The sequence below is a fragment of the Medicago sativa genome, chromosome 3 (assembly GCF_051527215.1).
Source record: "Medicago sativa cultivar Bolivia chromosome 3, Bolivia_mono, whole genome shotgun sequence".
Taxonomy (NCBI): domain Eukaryota; kingdom Viridiplantae; phylum Streptophyta; class Magnoliopsida; order Fabales; family Fabaceae; genus Medicago; species Medicago sativa.
Window position 1 is genome coordinate 75,864,151 of NC_140751.1, and position 26,736 is coordinate 75,890,886.

The 26,736-nt window shown below is 33.3% G+C and overlaps 3 protein-coding genes and 1 pseudogene across 4 annotated transcripts; 2 read left to right on the forward strand and 2 right to left on the reverse strand.

The window, feature by feature from the left end:
• Positions 1-1,974: 1,974 nt before the first annotated feature.
• Positions 1,975-2,759, forward strand: LOC146940247 (F-box protein At2g35280-like). Its single transcript, XM_085757970.1, has one exon. The coding sequence runs from the start codon at positions 1,975-1,977 to the stop codon at positions 2,722-2,724; it is 750 nt and encodes a 249-aa protein (XP_085614096.1). The 3' UTR covers positions 2,725-2,759.
• Positions 2,760-15,287: 12,528 nt separating this feature from the next.
• On the forward strand, positions 15,288-17,342 carry LOC146940248 (peptide methionine sulfoxide reductase-like). The gene is made up of 2 exons (XM_085753934.1): positions 15,288-15,854; positions 16,845-17,342. The coding sequence occupies exons 1-2, from the start codon at positions 15,522-15,524 to the stop codon at positions 17,094-17,096; spliced, it is 585 nt and encodes a 194-aa protein (XP_085610060.1). The 5' UTR covers positions 15,288-15,521; the 3' UTR covers positions 17,097-17,342.
• Positions 17,343-18,524: 1,182 nt separating this feature from the next.
• Positions 18,525-20,423, reverse strand: LOC146940249 (vignain-like). Its single transcript, XM_085753933.1, has 4 exons — positions 19,916-20,423; positions 19,360-19,595; positions 19,126-19,266; positions 18,525-18,967 (listed from the first exon to the last, which is right to left on the reverse strand). The coding sequence occupies exons 1-4, from the start codon at positions 20,361-20,363 to the stop codon at positions 18,704-18,706; spliced, it is 1,089 nt and encodes a 362-aa protein (XP_085610059.1). The 5' UTR covers positions 20,364-20,423; the 3' UTR covers positions 18,525-18,703.
• A 2,876-nt stretch (positions 20,424-23,299) lies between these two features.
• On the reverse strand, positions 23,300-26,175 carry LOC146940250 (autophagy-related protein 16-like; annotated as a pseudogene). The gene is made up of 5 exons (XR_015030016.1): positions 26,161-26,175; positions 25,785-25,943; positions 25,182-25,361; positions 24,885-25,080; positions 23,300-24,455 (listed from the first exon to the last, which is right to left on the reverse strand). The product of XR_015030016.1 is annotated as an autophagy-related protein 16-like (transcript).
• Between the last annotated feature and the right edge of the window lie 561 nt (positions 26,176-26,736).

Below are 26,736 nucleotides of genomic sequence, written 5' to 3' on the forward strand. Positions count from 1 at the left end.
TTTTGACCATGAATGCTATTTTTTTTGTTTCATTCAAAAATATAAGAATTTATATTATATAATGATGGTATGATTGTTTTTTTTTTCGGACAAAATGTTATAATTGTTATATTGTTGGTATTATTGAAAAATATAAGTATAGTTTTATTATTTATACCTATAATTTTAATAAAAAACAAATTAATTTTAATAAAATTTTTATAAAAACTACCGTTCATAATTTATACGCATTAATACAATAAGAAGAGCGGACAGACGGACACGGAGTGCGTGTCTAAACGCTATTACTATACATAAAGGAAATACATGATTTAGGGCTGGTCTTTTCACTTCCAATTATATCCTTAAACAAATTTGCCTATAATAATGCTATATTGTTGAGTCATTAAAAAAAAAAGAATTTGTATTATATTTGCTATATTGTTGGTGTCATTGAAATATTGTTGGTGTCGTTGAAAGTGCGAAATACCTATGCCTATTATTTTAATTTAAATCAAAATTTAAAATTTCATAAAAACTACCGTTCATAATTTATACACGTTAGTGGAATAAAAAGAGTGGATATACGTGCATGTCGGAGTTCATGATAACTATCCGTCTTATGGATTCATCTACGCTCTGCATCATTTATACGACGACGATCCCATAATACATACATGGGAGGAATTGGACACCCATCTTTTAGATATACATGTAATCTAAATTAAAGTTATTACGTTTACACACAAACAACGATATTATTAGATATAAACTAAAAACAAATAAAAATTTTCCATCATAAAATGGTTATCATTCACATGTGGAAGACACATTCAGTCTCTTTCGCATGGTGCACCACCTAAAGAAAAAAGTTTTCGACCGAACTTTTTTGAAGGATTGTAGAACTACCATATACTTATATTTCTATGCAATAAGAAAGCTCATGTCTGCATAATCATCTATTTATCGGGAGGTGCAGGCTCAAGTCAATTATAAGTGAGAAAGTTTTTGACCTCATTGAAATGATTCTCTAGCCTACACACGAGGAGATAACAGTCATTGTCATTGGTTAGCTCTCGTATAAGATCAGGCCCGGTCTTGGGGGTGCGCAAGCAGCTCAACCAAGTCGGGCCTCCAAAATCAATGGGCCTCAAATCAAGTGTGACGCGGTTAGTCTAATACCTTACAACTTTCTCCTTTACTAGTCCGGAAATAGTTGTTTCCACGCATTCCAATTTTGTTGGAAAGTTTATGCAGATGCTTACTCTGTATCAGATTGCACTATAGCTTCCCAAGCATCCATGACAGTCTTCATACATCTTTAGATTTGATCTCTTTCCCATCTTTAGAGTTAAGATCCTTAACTTTGCAATCTATCATACATTTTGCTCAAACATTTTTGTAAATGTGATACTGACACAACATAGCAATTGACTTTAGAAAAACTGTTTAAGCAACATTCATCAAAGCATTGTCTTAATCAGTGACAATATTTTGTAAGAAAAGAGCAAAGATGCTAAAGAAAGGGCACCAAAATGAAAGGAGGAACAATATGGAAGATGTTTTATTGACATTGATCAACATCTTTCATATTGTATTTTTCCGAATCAAAAATATATACATACTCACACATTTATAGAAAAAGATAATGTTTTTTTGGTTAAATAAAAAATATATAAATATATCCTTTCATATATTTATTGATTTTTTTAATGAAAATCTCAATTGTTAAAAAAATTCCCAAATTAATTTTTTTCAAGGGAAAAAAATCTCCAAATTTAATGTTTACTTTTTTCTCAAAATTAAATTTGCACTCATATCAAGGATAGTTTTTTATTGTATTTGGACAAATTCTTATTTTATTTTTCTGGTAATATCTTGTTTTCAATTTCATGGCTCATTGTCCCCTATATATAAAGACGTTACCAATATTTAATTTAATAAACCATACTTTGAAGAAAAGCAAAATAAAAAAACAAAAAAAAGTTTATTCTCATGGCTTTGTCAAGTGCCAATAAAGAAATCAATGAGATACCCATGAGCCTTGTAGAGGCTCTACCAGACGAGTTATTCGTAAATATAGTGGGAAAGGTTGCAACTTTCTCAATGGCTGATTTATTCAAAATCACATTGAGTTGCAAAGATTTTTATAAAGCTTCAAAAGATCCTCATGTTTATCAACATGCAGCACTGGATAAATTTCCATTGATTCCACTTCCATGGTTCACCAATGAAAAGGAAACCGCGTTCTTGAGTCGTTGTAGGGAAATGGGTAATTTAGAGATTATTTATCGTGAAGGAATGGTGCAATATTTTAGCACTTTGATGGTGAATTTAGGTTTTGAGAATGTGAAGAACGCTGCATTAGGGGGTCATCATGAAGCTAAATATGTTTATTCTATGCTTTTGATGGCTAACTCTGACGATGGAGAAGGAAGAAAATTAGGGTTTGATCTCTTTGGTGAACTGAAAAATTCAACCTACATTAATCTTGTGAGTTGCAGAAAGAGGGTGAAATCTTTTATTAAAAGCATGTGGTTGAGAAATTCGGTGGTGATTCCAAATCAAGAATTGTCTTTGTGTTGTTCTAGCACATGTCAGAGCAGTGGTGGGGCAGTAAAGATGGTGAAGAAACATTCACCATGGAGGCATATTGATGAATTTGATAATGATGTTAGTTTTTCATGCAAATATTGCGATGGGAATTATGAATTGGGTTTATTTTGTAAGTTGTTTCAAGTCTAGTTAATATTCTTGGTTAAAGTTGTTTTCTGTTCCTCAATTTTCGATTCAGTATTAACATACCTTGTAGAACCTCAAAAAATGAAGTTTAGTTATTATTCTTGGTTCAACTTGTTTTTATTTATGTTTAGTTGTTATTTCCCTCCAAAAAAGTTATTATTATTATTATTATTCTTGGTTCAAGTGATTTTTTTCTTCTTCCTTTGTATGTTAATTCTTCATGCGTTATCATAAATTGTAGAAACACAAATATGAATGGAACCAACTTTTTTTTTTTGAAGGATGAATGAAACCAACTTGTCATGTCTCATGCAACTTTATTTCGTAATAACTAAATCTTTCTATATATTTTTGATACTGCATGTAAATTTATTTATATGAAAGTATCGTAGATTGGTCATAGATTTTTTTGGGGTTTAAAGCTTAATATTTTATTTATTTATCTGTTAAATTTATTATATTTAATTTAAAATCTATTAAATAATATTAATTAAGATTTGTCTTTATTGTTTTGAAAATGCATTTTTCATGTGATTGGGTAAAGTGGAGGTAATGATGCATGTGAAAGTGAAGCCTGGTTTGTCAGATTGATAACAACCAATGCATGAATGAGACTACTAATTTCTTTTAAAATCTAACCCAAAAAAATATTTTCAAAATTAAATTCAAATTTAAAAAAGAAATGTTTTGTTAAAGATAAATATTTACAAATCAATCAAGGCAAGGAATGGGAGGAAACAATCAAAGCACGCTCAAAAAGTTTTAAGATGAGAACATCAAATGTTTCAAAATATATAAACGAAATTAGTGAAGTTTATTAGACTAAAGAATCTCTAAAATTAGTACGTACTACTCCCTCCGTTTCAAAATGAGTGTCGCTTTAGCCAAAAAAAATTGTTTCAAAATGAGTGTCGCTTTACATTTCCAATACAACTTTAATTTTTTTCTTCCAACTTTACCCTCTCCAACTTTTCTCTCACACAATTTTCAATGCAACTTTAATTTTGTCTTTTTCTTATAAAGTAAGGGCAGTTTAGTAAAAGCGTTATATCCAATGATTATTTCATTCTATTTCTTAATCTGTGTGCCAAAGCCTAAAACGACACTCATTTTGAAACGGAGGGAGTACTAGTTAAACATTCAAGATTTTTTTTTTTTTTTTATCATTGCGTCTAACATTGTATAACACAGTTCTCATCTTTAGCCACAAGTGATCTAACCCCACTGTCAGTCAGCATTGCCTGTTAAGAATAATAATGCAGTTTGTTATATGTTTTCGTTAGTTATAGAAGTTGTTTTAGAAGTTAGCTTGAATAACAAGTAACTTGTTATGTATATCAAGTAATAAAGGTTATAAGTAGTTAAGCCAACATGTATATTTTTGCACTCTCTCTCTATTCTCTCTTCCCCTCTCTATTCTTTCCAAAATTCACTAAATCAATTCCTTTGTTCCAACATTACCCTATAAGCTACAGTCACTAGAATCACTAGAAAAACCAAGAATTCACATTTTTCATTGGGCCTTATAAAGAATAATAACACATTTGCTGATCGGAAAAGTCAAAAGAGGGAGTCTTCGCAACCCTCGCTTCATCAAACTCAAGTTGATGACGGGTTATTTATCATGTGGAGAAAAACAAAAACAAAATGAAATACAGTGAACAAAAAGATAAGAGGAATCAATACTATAAGAGCAAAAAGAAATGTTGGTTGAAAACAAATTAGGGCAAGCAAGATTAGAACGATTTTGAAGCACACAATTGCAAGAGAGAATATAAAGTTTACAAGAAATGAGAAGTAGCACAATGAACGAGGTACCACTTTGTCCAAAGGATAATGAGGTACCACTTTGTCCAAAGGGTAATGAGGTACCACTTTGTCCAAAGGGTAATGAAACAACCAGCGAGCGTAACATTTTGGAGTGACACACAAGACTCACCTGAGACTCAGTAATGCACTGTTTCGCTTAAGACTCACCTAAGAGGCCTAAAATGCAGGTGTTTTGTCAGGAAGGCCATGCAAAGGAATATAGCTCGGATAAATCTACACCGATCTTACAAATCCAACATGATGATAATGAGGATAAAAAGGACATAAACTCAGTTCCGTTATCAACCACATATATCAGAGAAGGGCTCAAGCATTTACCTTCACATGCTTCATGCATGAGGGGTTGTGGACCGACATACACTTGAATCATATACTCGACCCTTAATATATTGGAACCATAGGCCTATATATCACTAAATACTATGATTGAAGTAAGAAGAAGTCACACGATGTACTAGCTCGCACGTGCATTTATACTCAGTCAAACATATCATATACACGATGTACTACCTTTACATGTTTTATCCATGATTTAAAAGAATGTATTAACTTATACCAATAAAATAGAAAGAAAAAAAAAAAACCTATTTCATATAACCAAAGAAAATATGTCAAAAACTTGATGTGATTTGCTCGAGCAGTCTTTTCGATTTATGTGTCAAAGAGAAGTTATGCTACGGATTGACCTCACACACAAGGTTAGATAGATAATTAATAATAGATAAACTTTGCCCCTTAGTTTTTTCAACTGTGATTTTCTTTGCTTCAAGCGATTAATGTAACGCCTGTTTCGATTATTTAATTATTTTAAATAAGTTTTAGAATATATTTATATGATTAGTGTGATTTATAAGATTTATGTGATTTATATGATTTTAAAGAAATTTATGAGACATTGTGACTTATTTTATTGTTTAATAAAATAAGATTCGAAAATAAAATAAATATTAAGTTGTGGGGTTATTTTGTGTAGAAATATATTTATTATTTGATGTAGAGATATATTTGTTATTTTGTGTAAAAATATATATGTTATTTGGTGTAGAAATATATATGTTATTTGGCGTAGAAATATATTTGTTATTTTGTGTGGAAATATATATGTTATCTGGTGTAGAAATATATTTGTTATTCAGTGGGAGAGATATAGATATTTAATGTAGAAATAAATAAGATTATGAGGAAAAGAGTAATTTTGAGGTGTAAGAGAAATTAGCTAAGGGTTATAAATAAGAGAAGTTAGGTTTAGAAAGACATAGAACGTACGATCAGTTTTTGGAGAAAACAAGATTTAGAGAGAATAGAAGAGAAGAGAAGAGAAGAGAAGAGAAGACAAAGAGAAGAGAGAAGAGGCTGCATCGATAATTCTAAGGTAAGAGTGAGACTAACTTTCAGTAATATTAAGTCTGTAATTCTGATAATTAGATTTAACATGTTGTAGGTTGAGTTTATGAGAATTTGAGAATTAGGGTTTTGAGAGAGATTTGATGATCAGATGATGAAAACTTGTTGAATTGATGTAGAAATTGTGTACAGACCTTAGATAATCCATAGGATGATTATTGGAAGTAGTTTTGAGGTTAGAACCATGAGATTAGGTGAAACTTGGAGAAAATCTGCATTCTGCCCGAATTTTGATATTAAAACTGGTATTGATCGGTGCCGAATTGGTCTTAGGTGTAAACACAAAAGTTGTAGGTATGGATGTTAGCTTTCTAATGCCGTTGGTCTCACGTCAAAAGGATTTATAGAACTTGAGTTATGGTCAAATTACTGCACGTAGGTCACAGTGAATTTTTATGGACTTTCAGCACAACTTTTCCGAAATTAAAATGAAAACTGGTATTGATCGGTACAGAATTGGTCTTAAGCGTAAAAATGAAAGTTTTAGATAATTTTGTTAGCTTTCCAGTGGCTTTAGTTTAACGTGAATATGATTTTTAATTTTTGAGTTATGATGAAAATACTCCAAGGAGGTCTTAGCGAAATTGTACAGTGACGACATTCTCTGTTTCATGTTTTTGCGTTTTGTTCATATGTTTCTGTTTTGAATTGATCTTTGTTGTAAACATGAAAGTTGTTGATAATTGTGATATCTTTCCAGTAGCCTTGGTTTGACATGAAAATATGTTGTGCATGATTATTTATGTTCTTACAAAGATGCATGATGAATTGTTGATACTTGAATACGATGATATATGTCGAATTAATTGTGTGTTGTCATGTTGCTGTTAATATTATCAATGTGATATTGTTATACGAGTATTAATGTGAATTATATATGATGTTTTAAGATGCTAAGATGTTAATATGTTAAGACGTTAAGATGATAAGAGTTGCTAAGTCGTCGAGTCGTTATGAAGTCGTCAAGTTGTTAAGATGTCATAGATGTTCATGAAGTTTCTAAGACGTAAGATGTTGAGTCCATGCATACTCATTTAAAGATGAGGGCTCATGCCCTGGAGCTTTTGCTCAACGACGACGATGAAGCTTTTGCTCAACCACGACGATGGAGCTTTTGCTCAACCACGACGATGAGGGCTTATGCCCTAGGAGTATATTTATGCTCAATCACGACGATGAGAGCTTATGCCCTAGATTGGTACCACATTCATTTGCATTTTCATGATGATCAAAGATGGTTTAAGACATTAAAAGTTGCATAGTCGAGTCAAGATGATTTAAGACGTTAAGAGTTGCATAGTCGAGTCAAGATGATTTAAGACGAAGAGTTGCATAGTCGAGTCAAGTCGTTAAGTTATGATGTTTAAGATGATGAATGATTATGATACTTAAGATGATGAATGATTATGATGTTTATGATGATTGATTATGAAGTTGTATATGATGATTGATTATGAAGTTGCTTATGATGATTATTATTATGATATGTTGATGATATGATGCTATATGATTTATGATACGATGCTACTTGTTTACTAATGATGATATGCGATGATGTTTGTGATATTTATGATGATATATATGATGTTATGATTAAGATGATATATGATGTTTATGATTATTTACTATGATAATATAAGATGAAGTTTATGACTAATGTAGGAAGATTAATGATACTAGTTAATGAAGTTTAAGTTGTTAAATGTGATTGATGAATTATATGCTTAATATTGTTGGTGGTGAAATCTCACCCCTTTGCTTGAAAATGTTGCTCTTCGTATGGGTAACTTGCAGGTAATCAAGATTAGTTGCGGTCGTGAGTGGACTCCTCACAAGTGTGTCTTAGGTGCTCTGATACGTAACGAGATGAGATTATGTCTTTACTTTCTGTTCCTTACGTATTAGTTTATGAATCTTTCAAGAGTTGATGTTGAACTAAGTTTTATGAGATTTTATATTGAGGCCCTTGTGCCAAAGATTATTTAAGTTGTTGAAATTATTCCGCTGCGAAGTTTAAAATAATATGATATTGGATTTTGAAGGATAAATATTTATTTATTCAGTTTATATTTTTAGAAAAAGAATGTGACATTCCGTTTAAGTTGAATTACTCTGATTTTTATTATGAAATTTTTATGTTGGGAAAACGGGGTGTTACAATTAACATCGAAGAGGAACTTTGCCCCGCAGTTTTAGGTTATCTAACTTCTCAAGTTGCGTGTTAGGTATAACTATTTTTGAGTTTAAGCTACACCAAGAAATACATAAATAAAAGCAAAAAGATACATGGATAGAATTGCAAAAACAAGTTTGTTTGATTGGTTGGATGTCAATTCCAATGTATGAACATAATATTTAGTGTGACTATTATCTATTAGCCAAACAATCTGACCTACATTGCTTAACATCTATTTGGCTAATTTTCATGGGTTTGCATAATAACTCCCTTTGAGCGGTATTGTGGTGCCCCACGTTCATCTTTAGTGTCCTCTCCTTGGCATGATTTGTTTGACAATGCCCCTTTTTCCAAAGCTCCATTATAGATCATGTATTCTCCCTCAATCTTCAAAACAATTATTAGTGTTGAGAGTAGAGATTCTAGGTTTCACGTCATTGTCTAGTCCCACTATGTTTTTGGCCCTTAATGACACACGTTTTAAGTTAGTGGCCTAGAGAAAGAATCAGTTTCCTAGCTTGATTGTCCTAGCATCGTTTATCCTTTACTCGACTGAGGGGGCCTCACCTGATTGCTCAATCACCTATTTTTCGAGTTCGACTAATAAGATAATTATTTTTTGGTATAAACAATTACATTCTTTAATGCATAAATAAAGTGCATGTGCATCTAACCGAGTGGTTGATGGTTTTGTAAAATTTGGTCTTCATCTCACCTCTGATTTTAGGATTGTTAAGTGTGTTCCAAGTTTAGGTTTTTTTTTGAAGTTTTAGTTTTTTTTTGTTCTTTTTTGTTTGTGGGGCTTGCCCCTTTATTTAAAAAAAAAATCTAATATTTATAGGTAATTTGGTTCACCATGTTGTTGACGTTACCGAGGATCTCATATGACATAAACAGGTACCTTTGAAGGTCTCTATTCTTGCTTGGCGGCTGCTTCGAAATAGGTTACTGTTTTATCTTGGTTTTCGGGTGTCAAACATTGATTAAGTTTGAACCTTTTAACCGGTGATATCTCATTTTTTCTTGGGAAGGGAAAAAGTAAGCAAAACCCTTGAGAATTGAGGTCCGGGAGTTGTTTTCGCTACGGGAAGGTGTTAGGCACCCATAACGACTATAGTATCCTATAGGAACCGTCTTTAATTTCTACGCGCGCGCTTTATTTTTAAATGCTATTTTGAAAGAAAATATTATTAAACCTAAGAATTTTCTAAGTGAAGAATTGGAGGGAGAAGAATGTGTTTGAATTTTTATTTTATTTGAATTGAAGGAATTTTGTTCCTTGCCTACGTACCCGTTTAAGGGATCAAATCCACCGTAGTTCTCTTCCAAAAAATGTTTTTGTTTTTGTTGGTTGATTTTAAGTTTGAAAATTGGAGTTTGAAGAATAGAAAGAGGCCTCAAGGGCATGAGATTGTAAAAAGTGGGGTTGAATTAGCCATTTGCAAAAGAAGTCAAATATGATTATTTTCATTGAATTTTTGATTAAGAAAACAAAAGGGAAAATACAATGGGATTTTGATCCCAAGGTTTATTAGGAAAAAGATTTGAGTGAAGTTTGTTCATATATTTTTTTTTGGGAAAATGATTTTTCTAAGTATAAAGCCTAAACATTCATCTAAGCATACAATCCTAAACATACATCTAAACATGCATATTCTAGCTATATACTTAAAGTGATGTGTGTGCATGTGTCGGTGCTTGTGTCGGTGTACATCATTAGAGTCCATTGTCCTTATTACATCATGCCCTAGTTACATTCTATGGTCTTGCTAGAAATTAAAATTGCATGAAAGTAAAATATTACAAGAGCTCCTAAATCTTTACATTCTAAGCCTTGGTACAAATTAAATTGCAAGAAATTAAAGTGGAGAAAGAGATGAGATATGGAATGCTTAAGATGTATGAAACATGAAACACAAAAAAAGTTAGTAGCACAAGATATAAAGCAAGTCAAAGCTATCATAACAAAAGTAAGAAAATCAACATAAAAAAAACAAGCAAAAATAATGTGAAATAGGCCTAAAAATTCATCACCAATGCAAGGCTTGAATATGACCTATAATCCTCATATTTCAAAGGGTTCCCAAAGAATTTCAATTCAGTTCTCACAAAGAGGATTAAAGGAATATACACTACCAAGCATTTAAGACAAAAATTAGGCTTATTTCACATTATTTATTCACGCACAAAACTTGCGAAACAAGTAATAAAGCACGAAAATATTCACATGCAGTGGCATACACATTTAAGCAGTAAAGAGGTATCACAAAGTCACACATCACGGATCACAAACACATATCGAACATGGGAATTGAAATCAAACAAATTTCACAATTTTTTAACATAAAACTTCAAAATTAACGCAAGAAACCAACACATATATTTTTTCCTAAGTTTTTCAGTACAGGACTATCATAAAAACACCACGAAAATGCCAAGAAAGAACCAAGAATTTTTGTGGAATTTTTTTAAAACGTTTTGGGCATGGTGAGGGTGTATTCAGCAAAAGTGGGTGGTTTAAACAGAAAAACTGTAGTGATTTTGAAGAGTAAGAAGAGAAACATGGGCCTGGAGCGGGTAGGATTAGTGAAAACGGGTTGGATTTGGGTAGGAAAAACAATGGATCGGTTAGATCCATGGGTTGGGGTTAATCAAAAGAACACGCGTGTACTCCTTCTTCATCCTTTTTGAACCATTCCTTCTTCTTCATCCTAACACAGCAATATGCTACTTTCTCTCCTCTTCTCAAACGGAAACAGAATCAAACAGAAACGAATACAGACACAAAGGCAAAACCACGAACACAAATACTTCACACAAAGCTCAAAATCGATGCAAGAACACAGAGAACGATTGATTCATATACGACGTAGCAACAAAATGGTTTTGAGACCATGATTTCAAGCACAACACAAATCATAGATCGGATTAAAAGAAAGAAGATGACGATACCTGAGATAGATCGGAAAAATGAACGATTTGATGCGGAAAGCTTCGATTCTCCCTTTGTTCTTGCTCACGTTCGAACACTTGAGTAATTTGTGATGCTGGACCGCTTTTCCTCGATTCAGATTCAGTCTTCTGCACTCCTTGCTTCAGCTTCAATTCTGTTCCATTTTCTTGTTCCTTCTTTTTTTTCCTTCTTGTTCGATCTAGCTCTGGTGTGAACGGTTTCCTTCTCCGTTTCTGTCGCGATTGATTCTGAACCTTCCTCTCAATTTCATCCGCGTTGAATTCTGCGATATTCAAACTGGTTTGCGCTAGCTTCTTTGAATGGAAACGTTGAGGAATCGGTGATTAACCGTTTCGATCCTAAACTGCCGTCGCCGGAGATTTTTGCTTGATGAAAGACAACCGTTTCTGGAAGGACAAGGAAGGTCGTTAATGGAGGGTTTATGGCTGGAATCGGTTGTGACGGTGAGGGAGTGATTTGAGTTTGTTCTTGAGGTTGAATTTGGTGGTGAATGTTGACGCTAATAGTGGCGGTGATAGGCTGTTAGGGTGGTGGAGGAGGTTGTTATGGTGGAGAGAGAAGGTTGCTATGGTGGTGGAATGAAGAATGGGGGTGGTTAAAGGTGGTTAGGGAGTTGGTTATGGTGGTGATGGAGGTGGTTAGGGATGAGAGAGTTAGTTAGAGGAGAGGGAAAATTGAGAGAAAAATAAATATGAACTTTTGTAATTTTTTGGAGTTTTTTGTGAAATGATTAGTTGTAATTGACCTTGACCAATGACTTTGACCTATTTATAGATGACATGGTAAGCTTGGACCAATTGGAGTGGGACATGTGGCACTAGACTTGTAACAAACTCTTAAGGACCAATAGCATTTGGACACATGGCACTTGGACTCTAACAAACTTAAAAGGGATTAAAATGTAAATAACAAAAGTACAAGGACCGAAATGAAAATTAAAACTAAAATTGAATTGAAAAAGTAAATTGGAAAATAACGTAAAGCGAGACGATAAAAACAACAAAGCAGATTAAAATGAAACAGAAATATTATGTGAAATGACCAAAATGCCCCTAGGGGCTTAAAACGACTAAAAATGACTCAGATGAAATTTTAAAATGGATTTTTAACAAGGAATTAAAGCAAGAGTTTATTTAAACCAACTTGAAAGACTCAGAGGCAATTTTTAAGATTTGAACAGAGTTTTGACACATGAAAAGACTAAAATGCCCCTAGGGGCAAAACTGACTCAAAATGACTTCAAATGCAATTTTTGAAATGGGTTTTGACATAGAATTGAAACAGGGACTTATACAAACCAAATTAAAAGACTCAAACAATTTTCACAGATTAAAATGAGTTGAATGCAGGAAATGACTAAAATACCCTTCTATGTGAATTTTGCAAATAACATTGAAATAAAATGCAGAGGAAGGAGTAATTGATCAGAGACAGTTCAAATGACTTGTAATGCAAGAAAAGAAGAATAGAGTTAGTATTTTTAGGTCCAAAATTAGGGTATAACAGTTACCAACAAAATAAAATCCGTTAAATCGAGGCGTTATTCCAACCGAGGCGAATTTGTGTGTGATTGGTTGTGGCAAGGCAGAGTCTGCAGTGCACTTGTTTCTTCATTGTGACATTTTAGGCACTTTGTGGCAGCATGTCAGACGTTGGATTGGCGTTTCAGGTGTGGAACCTCATAGCATTCAGGACCATTTCGTTCAGTTTACATACTACCTTGGCGGTTCGAGTGCGAGCCGATCTTTCCTTCAACTCTTATGGCTTCTTTGCATTTGGCAGGTTTGGAATGAACGTAATAATAGACTGTTCAATAATGTCCAAACTCCAACTTTAGATCTCTTGGAAATTAAAAGGTTAAGCATAATTCTTATTGGTGGTTGAAGGCAAATAATGCCTCTTTTGTGTATTGTTCTCAGAGATGGTGGTCGGACCCCTTGTTATGTTTGGGTATCCACTGACCACTTATGTAAATATGACAGATTGTTTTTTGGAGTGGCCTTTTTAGTACACCTTGTGCTAAAAAGGTTCCTCTGTCGTTGGTAATATATTCCATTTTTGTTTCTTCAAAAAATATTTATAGGTAATTTTTTTCCCCTAACAAATAATCATTTTGAAAAAGAAAAATTATATGTTTCTTTACTTATTATATCATTTCGTCGGGAAATGAGATAAAAAATTCAAATTTGTTCAATTTTTTTTTAAGAAGTTAAATTAATCCACTGAAATTGACATCATGAAGAATCAAATCTGAATGTTGAGATGAACTCATATCTTTTTCGTATAATGTTATTTATAACAATATTTTATGGAGATTTTTACAACAATGTTATATTAGTAAATAGTCAACGTCGTTATTCAATGCTAGCTTATCTTTGTCAAAAAAATCTTTTAAACACATACGATGAATTCTCTAAACTTAATCAAAGTTTTCTCGGTATGTAAAAGTTATAGATCAAATTTCTAACTACTTATTTAAGGTGTCTGGGTTTCTTACCACTATCGTATCAATACAATTTACTTAAGGTGTTAGAGTCTTTTCGTATTAATACCACTTATTAAAGTTGGTCTTCAAAATGATACTCCCTCTTAGGGAATACTCCTCTGTATTTTATTTTATGTTACTTTGGAGAAAAATTGTGACAAATTATAAATAACTTTACATTACCAATACAACATTGATGTTATTTTTTTTTTTTTGGTAATATTTTTTTTATCATACCGTTTATTAATTGTTCCAAGCCATATGACACAATAAAAGTCAAATTTTCTAAAAGCCAATGTTCCAACTTTTTTTTATTTGGTTTAATTGTTATTATTTTATCAATTAATAGTTTTTTGAGAGATTTTATTTATTTATTTATTTTGATCTGTGAGAGATTTTATTTATTAATAATTAATAAATATTAATTTAAATAAATCTGAATAAATATTAATTTTTAACGCCTCACTAACATAGAGCGATTTTTTACAAAATGCATGATCTAAATCAAACAAAAAAGAAAACTTACTACCAAAATCAAAATAGAATTTTTCTTTTGCAGGCCCTAGTTTCCAAAAAAATTGTCCAATATGCCCTACATTGAAAATAAATATCCAACATGCACTACTTTCACTTTTGTCCTTACATAGCTCCATCTGAGATGACACCATGTTCCTTCATGATGGCTCCATCTCAGATGGCGCCATCCTACTTGCTTTTTTTTTTTTTCGATTTTAATTTTTTTTGGCTTATTAATTTATACCTGTTTTAGGATAGCTCCATCTCAGTTGGCACCATCCTACTAGGTTTTTTTAATTTTTTTTTTTGTTTTGTTTAGTTTTATGCTGAAAATTTATTAAATGAATTTATTAAATAGAAAAAAATTATAAAATAAAAGAGGTTCCAAAAAAATATGGATTGTGTCGAGGTGAGGGTCATTATCACAAAAATTGCCCTAATTTTAATCTTGCACGGCTGTAGTACTTTCGTTGTATTTTTGTTTTTTTCTCTTCTAATATATCAATCCAGTTCACCACCAGAGTTATTGGCCCGCATATGTAGGATTTGAACTTTTCCCGAATTTGTCCGAATTTGTCTACGCGAAGACCCAAAAAGGGTCGTCCAAATACCACTCGCATTAGGACCGAAATGAATGAAGTTGAAAAGGTTCCAAGAAAATGTGGATTGTGTCGAGACGAGGGTCACTATCGTAAAAATTGCCCTAATTTTAATCTTGCACGCCAATAGTGCTTTTGTTGTATTTTTATTTTTTTTCCTAATATATCAATCTATATTATTATGTTATTTTATATTTTTTTTCTATTTAATAAATTTATTTAATAAATTTTCAGCATAAAAAATAAACAAAAAATAAATAAATTAAAAGAACCTAATAGGATGGTGTCAACTAAGATGGAGCTATCCTAAATGAGGTATTAATTAATAAGCCAAAAAAAATTAAAATCGAAAAAAAAAATTAGGATGGTGCCATCTGAGATGAAGCCATCATGAAGGAACATGGTGTCATCTCGGATGGAGCTTTGTAAGGACAAAAGTGAAAGTAGAGCATGTTGGATATTTATTTTTAATGTAGGGCACATTGGACAATTTTTTTGGAAAGTAGGGCCTGCACAAAAAAAAATCACCAAAAGATGGTGAAAGTAGAAGGATCAATGACATTTTTATTAAGTCAAAAATAATTTTTCCTTGCATCTCTAAAGTCCAAAATAGATAGGTAAACTATTGATAGCCTCAAAACAATGTGAAAATGAACCCAACCAATATTACAAGCATAGTTCATTTTTCAACAATTATGGTTCTTTATCGGTCAAAGAAAACGGTTTTTGTTCTTTATAGAAGGTAATAATTAAATTCAATTTCTATATAGTTAACACCTCAGTGTCACATATTATCGAAATTGAAAACTAACTACAATGGCTACAAGTGAAGGCGGAAACGGGAACCACAACCCAGCTTTTGACCCGGATTTGGATACTCCGGATAACCCGGATCACGAGTTTGCTGAGTTTGGTGCGGGTTGTTTCTGGGGTGTGGAGCTTGCTTTTCAGCGAATTGTGGGAGTGGTGAAGACTGAGGTTGGATATACACAGGGTCATACACCGGATCCTAACTACAAACTGGTGTGCACTGGAACCACCAATCATGTCGAAGTGGTTCGGGTTCAGTTTGACCCGAAACTATGTCCTTATACAAATCTCTTGGATCTCTTTTGGTCACGACATGACCCCACGACCCTCAATCGCCAGGTAACCTCTAAACCATGTGTACTTGTAAAAATGTGAAGTACCGGTACCGGCCACTGGGTACACTCGTGGTATATCATATTTGCTCATTATTCTATTGTATTGTGAATGAAAATTGTATCTTTATCTTAGATATTAATTAATGTGATAGTATAGTATTATGCGTGCATATAATTTTTTTTTTTTTTGTTATAACCGACTTTAATTTTTGACTTTTTTAAATTTTTACCGTAATGTTTTTGTTGTGTATTGAAGAAAATTTAGTTCTCTTATGTTGTATTATACAAACAAACTCATGATTTTATTGACGTGCGCCTTGTTTTTTAAAAAAATTGAAGTATTCTCGTACCCGTACTCGTATCACCTGTACTCGTATCGTATCGGCTATTGTATATGTACCTATGCAACATAGCAAGTAAGATATTCAACTAATCTTCAAAAGTTGATGTATCTGGGTTAAATTTTGAACCAAATACATAAATTAACACTAAGGTAGCATGTATTGCATACAGTGGCGGATCTTGACTAAAAAAGTAGGGGGAGCCAAATAATGATAACTTATATATACAAGTTGTTTCATAAAATAGACACAAATTGAAATGTATTGCAATGGTTTGCAAGGCATAAAACTATCTCAAGAGCATTGGTTCGAGTCCTGCCAAGTATTTTTTTGTGAGTCCTGCCAAGTATTTTTTTGTGAATAAAAATAAAAATGCATTATAAATATGCAGAAAAAGGAGACAAGAGGAGTCGAACCCACGCCCTCTTGAAGCATATCTCCTTCAATTTCCACTACAACACTGGTGACATATGATAAATTATGTGACTAATATAGTATAAATACGAAACCTGGGGGGAGCCATGGCTCCCATGGGCTCTTGAGAAGATCCGCCACTGATTGCATATTTACGTTTTTTTACTTTTTTTTGCTCAAAACATGTCATGTAGTTTGGTTTAGTTGAAAATTCACTTTATATATATATGTATTGTCAGGGAGGTGACGTGGGTGCACAATATAGATCAGGAATATATTACTACAATGAAACACAGGCTCGTTTAGCCCAAGAATCAAAAGAAGCTAAACAGTTGGAACATAAGGACAAGATTGTAACTGAAATTCTTCCAGCAAAGAGGTTTTATAGAGCAGAGGAATATCATCAGCAATATTTGGAAAAGGGTGGAGGCAAAGGCCTCGGCCAGTCTGCTGACAAGGGCTGCAATGATCCCATAAGGTGCTATGGATGATTATTTGCTTCAACTTCATCATATATTTGGCTTTTATCAGCCATCTATTTTTAATGCTAATAAATAATAAGTGATCAAATTAGATACATTTTGTAATCTGAACTCCAATTGCTTCTAAATTTACTGATTGAAGTTTGAAACTTTTGAACAATTGATATTTGAATTGATGTTTTTATGTTTTGGTGCTTAAGGATTGAAAATTGATATTTGAATAAATGACGAGTTATAGTCATTGTTTGCATGAAACTCTTTGTCACACCACTCATTCGTTTGTATTTTGATGTCACTTTGTTCTCCTGATTCTGCTCCCATGAGTTCTTCAAACAAACACCAGTAAACAATCCCTTTTTTGTTTGAAGAAGCTAAATTAGCCCACTTAAATTGACATTGGAGAGAATCGAACCTGAGACCTCGTGGAGGAGCACAGTACCAGGCAGTGGCGGAGCCAGGAATTTTATAGAGCCTGGGCAAAAAGTTTATCGCAAATTCATATGTGACATAATATATATAAATAGTCTCATAAATCAAAATAAAATAGGTTCGTCATTTTTTCAACAAAAGTACAATTTTAAATAAGAAAGATGAAATATAACATGCCAATAGCGTGCTAAATAAAATTAGGAGGTAAATGCCCTTTCCGCGACCTCTTCCGAGTGAATGTTCGAATAATTTTAAGTAGGAAAAATGGCATTGGGCTGGCCTTTTACAAAGCAAGCAGCAGTAGAGCCTGGGCTACAGCCCAGCCTAGCTGGGTGGTGCCTGCGCCACTGGTACCAGGTCCCAAGTCAATACCACCAGGAAAACTCAAGTGGCATATGAAATTAAGATGTCAATTAGTTTCAATTATGAGTACAAGTATTGTCCCCCTGTTACTGGTTTTTCTGTCAAAGTAGTAACCTGCCTAATGCTTTGTGCAAAATTTTCCATATGCTTTGATTTGCATTTTGTTTATCTCCACCAAATTGAATGGAGCAAAGCAAAATGATTAGAGTTTAGACTAATTGCACTATGGTAACCCAATTTTATGTTAAAAATAACATCTGCTCTGGTATGGATGGCATTTACAATATTTTAAACAATAAATAAGAAATTCCAATTGTTCTTTTCATCTGTTCATCAAACTTTGTTTTAGACTTTGACTCTACGACACAATAGCATTTTAAAGCTCACCATATTGATCACAAAATCAAGATTAGCCTTTGGAGGAAAGCATTACTGGTTCTTGATCTACAAAATAATTAAGTAATGGTGTATGTACAAAGTGATCTACAAAATAATTATTCAGTACTTTTTTTACAATGGAATTAATCAGTACTTAAATTCTTGAAAATATACTTGCTTAGATTTGAACCATTGATATTTGAATGAATGTTTTAAGACATAATGGTTGCAGGGAATGAGGGAAGTTACATGATAAATTGCTAACAGTTGAATCAAATTGAAACATTTATTTCTTTTTGAAATATAAGCATAACTATCCAAATCATACGTTGTCATCAAATCTAAGATTCAAATATTTAAAGTTCATAAGGTAATGATGTAATTTGCAACACATACTAGAAAACAACATCAAACATTGATGAAAGCTAAATTTTGATGTAAAACATTCAAAGCTCATCCTTGTTAGATGATAAAGGTCCTGCTGGATTTTTGGAGGAGTTTTTAACTGGGTAGGAAGCTTCCATAGCTATGCCACAAAGTCCTTCCTTGTTAGATACATTCCTTTGCATTCTGATGTAACCTTGTTCACCCCATTCCGCTCCCCATGAGTTCCTCACAATCCAATAATTAGTTCCATCAACGGTTGTTCCATATCCTACTATTGCTACACCATGATTTAGCTCTTTACCACAATCGCCAGTAAATACTCCCTGTAATAGGTGTATACAAAATTAAGATACACATTAGTTTCAAAATTGATTGCTAATAATAGCATATTTCTTCCATCTCTTTTTTTACTTTTTTATTTTGAAGGTTTAGATTGCATTATTCTCTTGTGTCAATAGAGAGGATTCATTCTCATTTTTACCTCTGAGTAAAACTGGAAATCAGATCCTCCGGCATCTATGGCTACGGATACAGGTTGGTTGGCAACAGCTTTGAGCAAAGCATCTTCATCGTTAGCCGGAACAGTCTCATGACCATCAATTGACACAGCTGGGACATTTTCCTGCAACATGAATAATTTTTGAATCATAGGTTCCTAAAGTTGCATGTCAATTATATTAAAAAATTTCAATAGAAGTTTAGCATCTTTACTCACTTTTGTTGCATCACATGATCCATCATTTGCTGTGTAAGGGTAATAGCTTTCTGTTGTTATGCCACCTTTTTGCTTGATGTACTCAAAAGCATATTCCATTAGCCCACCATTGCATCCTTGATTTTCTTGATTGTCACAATCTATAAGCTCTTGTTCAGACAAAGGCACTAGCCTATTTGTCTTTATTTGGTTTATGCCTTCAACAGCTACAACAGTTGAAAAAGCCCAGCAACTACCTATACAGGACATTAATCACAAACAACAATGTTATAAAAAGCTATATTGCATAATAGTGTGAAAAAAAAAAATATATGATCTAGGTTAAGCTCTATGAATATGATTAATAATGACTAGTATAACTATTTGAAAATAGATTGACTTGCAGTCAGAAATCATATGCATTTATGTAGTCAGTAAGTGAATTGAATTTCTAAATATTTAAAAAATTTGCTCGTAACAAAGAGTCGTCCGATCTTTGATTAGATGGTGTCAAACTGTTGACTGTGTGAATGCAAAGTGATGGTGAAGATTCTCAATAATAACTTTTTTAACTAACCACATTGGCCTTGATCCTTGACCTCAGTGACAGCACCTTTCTTTCTCCAATCAACAGAAGCAGGAGCTTTGGTAAAATTTTCATACATGAATGTTCCACTTCCACGTGGCGTGCCTCGGAACATTCTGTGGTGATTAACCTTTGATCCAGCATAGGTAGTCCTAAATTCATGGTTGGTCATGTCGGCAAACTTGTTAAGTTTCAACTTGTAAGGCTTATCCATCTTGTTAGTGTTGTGGACATGCATCACATTTGATTTGAACACGTTAAAGCGCTTTTGTTTCTCGTCAAGGTTCCGAGAAACCGTGTGGTGACTCCTCCATCTCTCGTATAAGTCCCACAAGCTTTTGTCCGAGGACACATCTTTATCTTGGAAATCGAAGCTCTCGGATACTTCAAGAACCAAAGCAATGGACAGAACAATCAACAATAGTTTCTTAGTTTCCATGTTTCTTTGTTTGGAAGCAATTCACTTGTTTCGAATGTATTAATTGAATGGAAGTTGGATGAAAAGGGAAAGAGCAGGGGATGGTTTATATAGAGGATTGGAGAAAGGAAACTCAATAAAAAAATGTGAGGAGGTTAAAGGTTTCTTAAGGGGATGAACAATGTATAATGATGGAGATGATAAAATAGGATATGTTTGTGTTGTTCAAGTATGGAAGCAAAGGATTCAATGAGTGAGGAATTGGAAATTTGAGAGATTTTTATTTTGTTTTTTAATGTGAGTTGATAAGTGATAACTGTGTCATTTTGTTTCTGTGGCATGCTTTCTGTTATTGTATGCTTCAAGAATCATCTTTCTTTTGCATGCTTATTACGCTATTGCATTAAGGAGTAACATGGTGAAGGGGTGGTGAATGTGAAATGTGGTTGCGTTCAGTTTTGAGCCACTTTCTGGAGTGGAACTGTTGTTTTTATCTATACTATAACAAATGGACACAAAAAGATGAAAGTGGTGTGGCACCATGTACAAAAAGTGCATCAAATCTATTTTCTTTTTTTAATATTGAAACTGTTCATTCCATGTTTAGATAGAAGTTTATGAGGTAAGAGTTTTTGTCTTCAAGTATAAGTTTAATTTTCTTTTGGTTACAAAATATAAGTTTTAATTAGAAGTAAGCAAAAGTAGTTTTTGCGTTTGATTAAAAAATAAATATGGGAAGTTTTTGCGTTAAATATGACACAAGTGGTAGATGTTTGGATTTCTTAACTACTTGGTGAGAGTTTGATCGGTGTGTATGAAAAATCTTATGTTGGAAGAAATAGGTTCCTTAATGAATATCACTTATCTAGTAAATTAGTTTTCACGGTTACGTGCATGATATATTGTTTTGAAAAAAAGTATACTAAATTTTGTGTGGAACTGTTTTTAGAGGAAAAAAACTCATACACAAGATAATTTATTTTGAATTCAATTTGTAATTCAATTTAGAAAACGTTCATCCAAACAACATTATTGATGATAATAACCGATAAGGGAAGACTGATCTCAGTTATTGAACATTTAATTTGGGCTTATGTAAAACATACGACACATTTACTAGTTTATTAACCTTATGTACATATACATATACCCCTTATGTTTTTCCTAACTTAATTCAATATATAAATGTGTTTTTTTTTCAGAAATAATTGTATTAATTGAGCAGAAGTGGGTGATCTATATAATTTGAGTTGGCAAATGCCTAGAATTTGCTAACATATGGTTTCTCAATTTGGCAAAGATGCCATTTATTATTATTATTCAGTAGCTATCATTTGACTCTAGAGTCCAACGTGACGTTCTTGCTTGTTTTAAAGGATTTCCATGGCGTAATGTTTTGGGTACTACCATCCATCAATTATTATTTAAAAAAAAAACTGTTTCTTGTTGCCTTTTGGCTGAAGTATTATCTCTCTATCTGTTATGTTTTCATGAAAACGAGTTACGTAGCGTACCTTCCTTGCATTCTTATGAATTACAAAATAACCTAAAGAATTAAAAACTGTACATTTTATACTTAAATAATGAATGATCATTTGCTAAAATTATGAAGAAAAAGATATTTATGTGATAAATCATTTGATTGCTTCTTATAAGCTTTCTTAAAGAAAAAAAATCAGACGTTTTGAAAAACATTTTCTTCGAATCTTCCTAATTTCCTTGAATGATAGTTCAGGTTATCTGTCTCACATATTACATCCTGTTTTTTCTTTTGTTTGTTATCACATTACACATGTTACATCTTGTTGCAACTTACTTTAGCTTTGAGTTGAGACATGGCTCGTGACTTGAATTGAAATGTGTAAAATACAATGTCAAATTCTTTTTTTTTTTTATCATGGGTTACACTTGGTGTATGTTTGGATTTGTGGTTGGTTTGCCGAAATCATGGTGAGTCAAGTGATTTTGCAGAAGCTACATTCCATAACTTTAGCAAAATTGTTGTACCTCGCCGTGATTTTGCATATTCACCATGAATCCAGATACACACTTACATATCGCATGGTCATTGCCAATAACAACCAGTTCTTCGTTTGTGCCACAGGTTAGCCTAGTTGTAAAAACAACTTTGTACATGAACTTGAACTTTCAATTGCTTCCACATTAACCTTTCTCAGTAAGCCACGTCAATAGCTCCCAAAAAGAAAAGCTAGTAATGTTTGTTTGCTCAGAAACTTGGTTCAGAGACCTCACAAAGCACTAGGGTTTGAACTTTGAAGGCAGATTTATTAGATGCAATAGAGATAAAAATCACACTTAAAGTTTTGTCTAAATGCAACAACATTAGGAATTTTGGAATTTAAAGAATTCCAAATCTGTCACAGAACATAGAGAGAAAAGAGAGGAAAATTGAATGGTTTTGTCAAGATATTATGATGGAACTTGATTGAGAGAAATAACCAATGTTCATCTTTTGTGCATTTTCATCCATCATCCATGTGGATTAACAATAAATTTGACATTTTGGTGAGAACTAATTCCCATACTCCCCCCATGCTCACTTAACAATTTTTTTTTTTGGTACAAGAGAGGGCCGGAGCCCAACAATATTTACTTACTTAAGGATAAAACGAAGAGTTAACAATGCGAATTACAAAAGATATTTGCACATAGCATGTGTGATGTATGCAGAAGAGAAGTTACAATAAAACAAAGGACTAATTCAATGACACTAGAAGAGTAAAAGTAAAAGATAACCCAATGTATTAATCCTCATCCGTTTTTACATTAATTACAGTATGAGACTTGATTTAACAAATTTTGCCATTTAGAGACTAGTGGATCATAAACTTTTCATTACAGTTGATTTACTAGAGGGTAGCAGTAGCATAATTGGTTTTATGTTAAAAATGAATATCTACATTGGTCCTAATTTGAATGGTATACTTATACCCTGTATGAAAGTGTAATGACTTTTATAATCAGAAAGTGTAACTATTTACTGAAGTAAATCATTCATTAAATCTGAACCTGAGCAAATGAGCATCACCATACATTCTCCAAACCAGCTAGTATATTCAAAGAAATAGAGCTTCCTTAGGTCCAGATACAAACAACTCCATTCTTGTCAGCTGAAGCTAAGGCAAGGCCACTCCATGTACAACACAGGATAGAAGAAGTATGTTCCTTCAGAGTACCGACTATATCGGTTTTAGATGCTGACCAAACATAGACAGATCCATCTGATGATCCGGCAGCAACATTTTTATCATCCGGGCTAATACACGAGCGACTCCAATTGGAGGCCACTCTATTTCCAGCGGCTTTCAGTGTGCCACTAACTTCTAGAGTTCGCACGTCAAACAAATTGTGCAAATTGTCCCTTCCACTGGTTAGTACAACATTTCCATTTTGAGAAAGAGATATTGATGTGACAGCAAGTGAGTGCGCCGCAACCTCGCTGAGTAGTTTTCCGCTTTTAATATCCCATAGTCGAAGATTTCCGTCAACATGTCCAGAAAATATGGTCTGTCCGTCCGTGCTGAAGCAAAGAGCATTGCAGTTGCTGTGGAAAATGATTGTGTTAATGCAATAGCCTTTAAGCAAGTCCCAAACTTTTATAGTGCGGTCGTAAGCTGAACTGACGACGTGACGGCTGGAAACCTTGCTGACATCAACGGCACAGACTTTATCCGTGTGGCCAGTAAGGGTATGATGGACACGACCCGAGTTGAGATCCCATGCATACAAGTTGTTTGAGCTGCTAGCAGCAATAACAGATCTATTATCGTTGGTGATTGCGAGATCTAATACAGAGCCGAGGCAGCCACGAAGATTGGAAATTAAGGATCCTGAATTGGTATCCCACACTTTAACTGCTCGATCCTGTCCCCCGGTTATCAATTTATTAGAATTGCACTCAAACAATATGGCAGCACAACCACCTTCGTGCGCTTGGAGCCTGTGTTTACACGTGGATGGGACAATTGACTGCAAAATGACATCCGTACCTTATTCACTTTGGCGAACTATGCCATCTATCTGCTGCCTTGCAAGTTTTTCTAAACCACTGGCCTTTAGCTGCTTGATCATGTCATCATACAGTTGGTTTGCCTAAATTGATAGGAAATATATTAGTTAAAGCAGACCAATGAAACATTGAAAATCCATGCAGCTAATTATTAGAATTAAAGATATCAGTTTAATTTGTGAGGGTGCTACATGTAAAAAAAACTTAGACTACTGTTGTAACAGTCACAATTATTCGACTCGTCATACAATCCAAATTTCATGCAATCAGAAAACAAGCTCGAAACTTGATGCAGTAGTGGTAAAATGTAACATGGTCAGGTAACTGACATCTACACCGAAGACGATGACACCAATAGCAGATAGGAAGCAAGTGAACTAACTAAATTGTAATCTTATTATTAGCTGCCTTAACTTCATTACATGCCCAATCCTAATTCATTCTCACATAAAGTTTGTACAAATGACTGCTTTATTTCAAATGTTCATATGGTGAATGAACATAAATTATACCTCATTTAGTTGTTCAGCATTCTTCATTTTTTCTAACATCATGCGATCCACCAATGTCTTATGTTCAATTTCAGCACTCTTGGCTCTAATAGTCATTTGCTCCAAGTGTGTTTTAAGTTCTGTATTCTCACTTAGAATGATTTCAAGAGCTTTAATTTTGTCTTCTAAGTCCTTTTTCAATTGCTTGCACTCATCCCTGCAAAATGCAAGTCCCTCTATAAGCAAAATGCAGTAACTTGAAAGAAATAAAGGTACATGACTATTGGGATTAAAAACATAAAAAGGAATATAAGCAACCTCATTGCAGTCAACTCTTTCTGCAAATCATCAACTGCGGTTTCTTTCTCTTGAACCACAGATTTCAAAGTTCTAGATTCAGCTATTTCCACAACAAGCTGCTCAGATACTCGGGATTGAGCTTTGTAGCATTGCTGAAGTTCCATTTCCAGACTCTCTGCTTTCTTTCCATTCAGAGCCCTATAAGGACACAAATACAACATTTAACTCGGTAAAAACATCCCAATATTTAGATACAGATTGTGATCCAAGTAACAACAATAACACTGACAATAAGAAGAATCTGCAACTATTAATACACTTGCCAATTTTTTGTTTCCAACCCTTATCTGGTCTCAAACCGAGTACCTCACAGTTGGAGTATAAATATCCAACCAAGAGATCTCACCTCACGTGAGCGCTTATAAACTTGCCAATTTGCAATAAGAAACAAGTAAAGTAAGAACAACAATTAGGCTCTGTTTTGATAAACGGCTTAATTAAGATAAGCGCTTATCGTATTAGTGCTAAAGTATAAGCTATTTCTATAACAAAATATAAAATAATAAAGTCAGATTGTGATCAGTTTCAAAAAATCTCTAAAACAAAGCACATAAAAGAGACCTGAGAAACAATAGGTCTAGAAAGAGCAGCAAAAGCAGCAGCATGAGCTCCTTCTTCATTCAAATGACGCTTTCTCAGAGCCCTCAAAGCATGCTTGATAGCTTGATCAGGGGCGGAGCTACATATGCCCTTGTGTGGGCATGTGCCTCCACAAATCTTCTAATTCTAATACTAGTAATAGTGTTAAACCTACTTCATGCCCCCATTAGTTAGTAAAAAAAAAAACTTATATTATCAAAGTAAAATTAGTCAAATTATTTAATATCTCAATTATTGATAAACTGATCCATTAATCATGATATATTTCCCGTGAGTTTAACTCAATTATTAGGGACATTGCATAATATATGTAGGAGTCGTGTTTTGAACTCCGAACACCCAACTTCTCCATATTTAAAATGTGTGAGCTCAAATTACCAACCTATTTGACCCAAAAAAAAAATCATAATATATATTTTTTGTGCTATGAGTGATTCATTTGTAATAAAATTTTGTTTTAAATTAAATGATCATTTCAATTTTTAATGCAATCTTAATTATTTTTTCTAATTGTACACTAAAAATTGCACTATTCTTAATTATGAGTGGAAATAGAGGGTGCCCAGAATTTACCTGATTGATTACCAAGAGAATGAAAATCGAAGGGTGCCCAGAATTTTAACAGCGTTAAAGATTGAAACTTTGAATGAAAAATTGACCTTTATGACAGTTTGGAATTTTAGCATTTGCAGCTACTGATTCTTCATGCTTTGACCTAAGCGATCATTACCACAATTTACATAAGATGAGGAAGTTGAATTTAGTATGAAACTTTAGGATCTGTAAACTTTAAGGAAATGTTAGGATTTGAATTAACTTCAATTTCACGTCAGTGGCATTTCCAAACTCCGATGAATGAAAGATTCACTGTAATTTTGGCCTTCACATGTTTTTTTTTAACGATTTTTACCCT

Excerpts from the sequence above, each read along its gene's own strand:
- LOC146940247 (XM_085757970.1), top strand. The coding sequence starts at position 1,975 with ATGGCTTTGTCAAGTGCCAATAAAGAAATCAATGAGATACCCATGAGC.
- LOC146940248 (XM_085753934.1), top strand. The coding sequence starts at position 15,522 with ATGGCTACAAGTGAAGGCGGAAACGGGAACCACAACCCAGCTTTTGAC. Across the intron at positions 15,855-16,844 it reads CCACGACCCTCAATCGCCAG|GGAGGTGACGTGGGTGCACA; the intron begins GTAACCTCTAAA and ends ATGTATTGTCAG.
- LOC146940249 (XM_085753933.1), bottom strand. The coding sequence starts at position 20,363 with ATGGAAACTAAGAAACTATTGTTGATTGTTCTGTCCATTGCTTTGGTT. Across the intron at positions 19,596-19,915 it reads CAAGGATCAAGGCCAATGTG|GTAGTTGCTGGGCTTTTTCA; the intron begins GTTAGTTAAAAA and ends TGTCCTGTATAG. Across the intron at positions 19,267-19,359 it reads GATCATGTGATGCAACAAAA|GAAAATGTCCCAGCTGTGTC; the intron begins GTGAGTAAAGAT and ends TTCATGTTGCAG.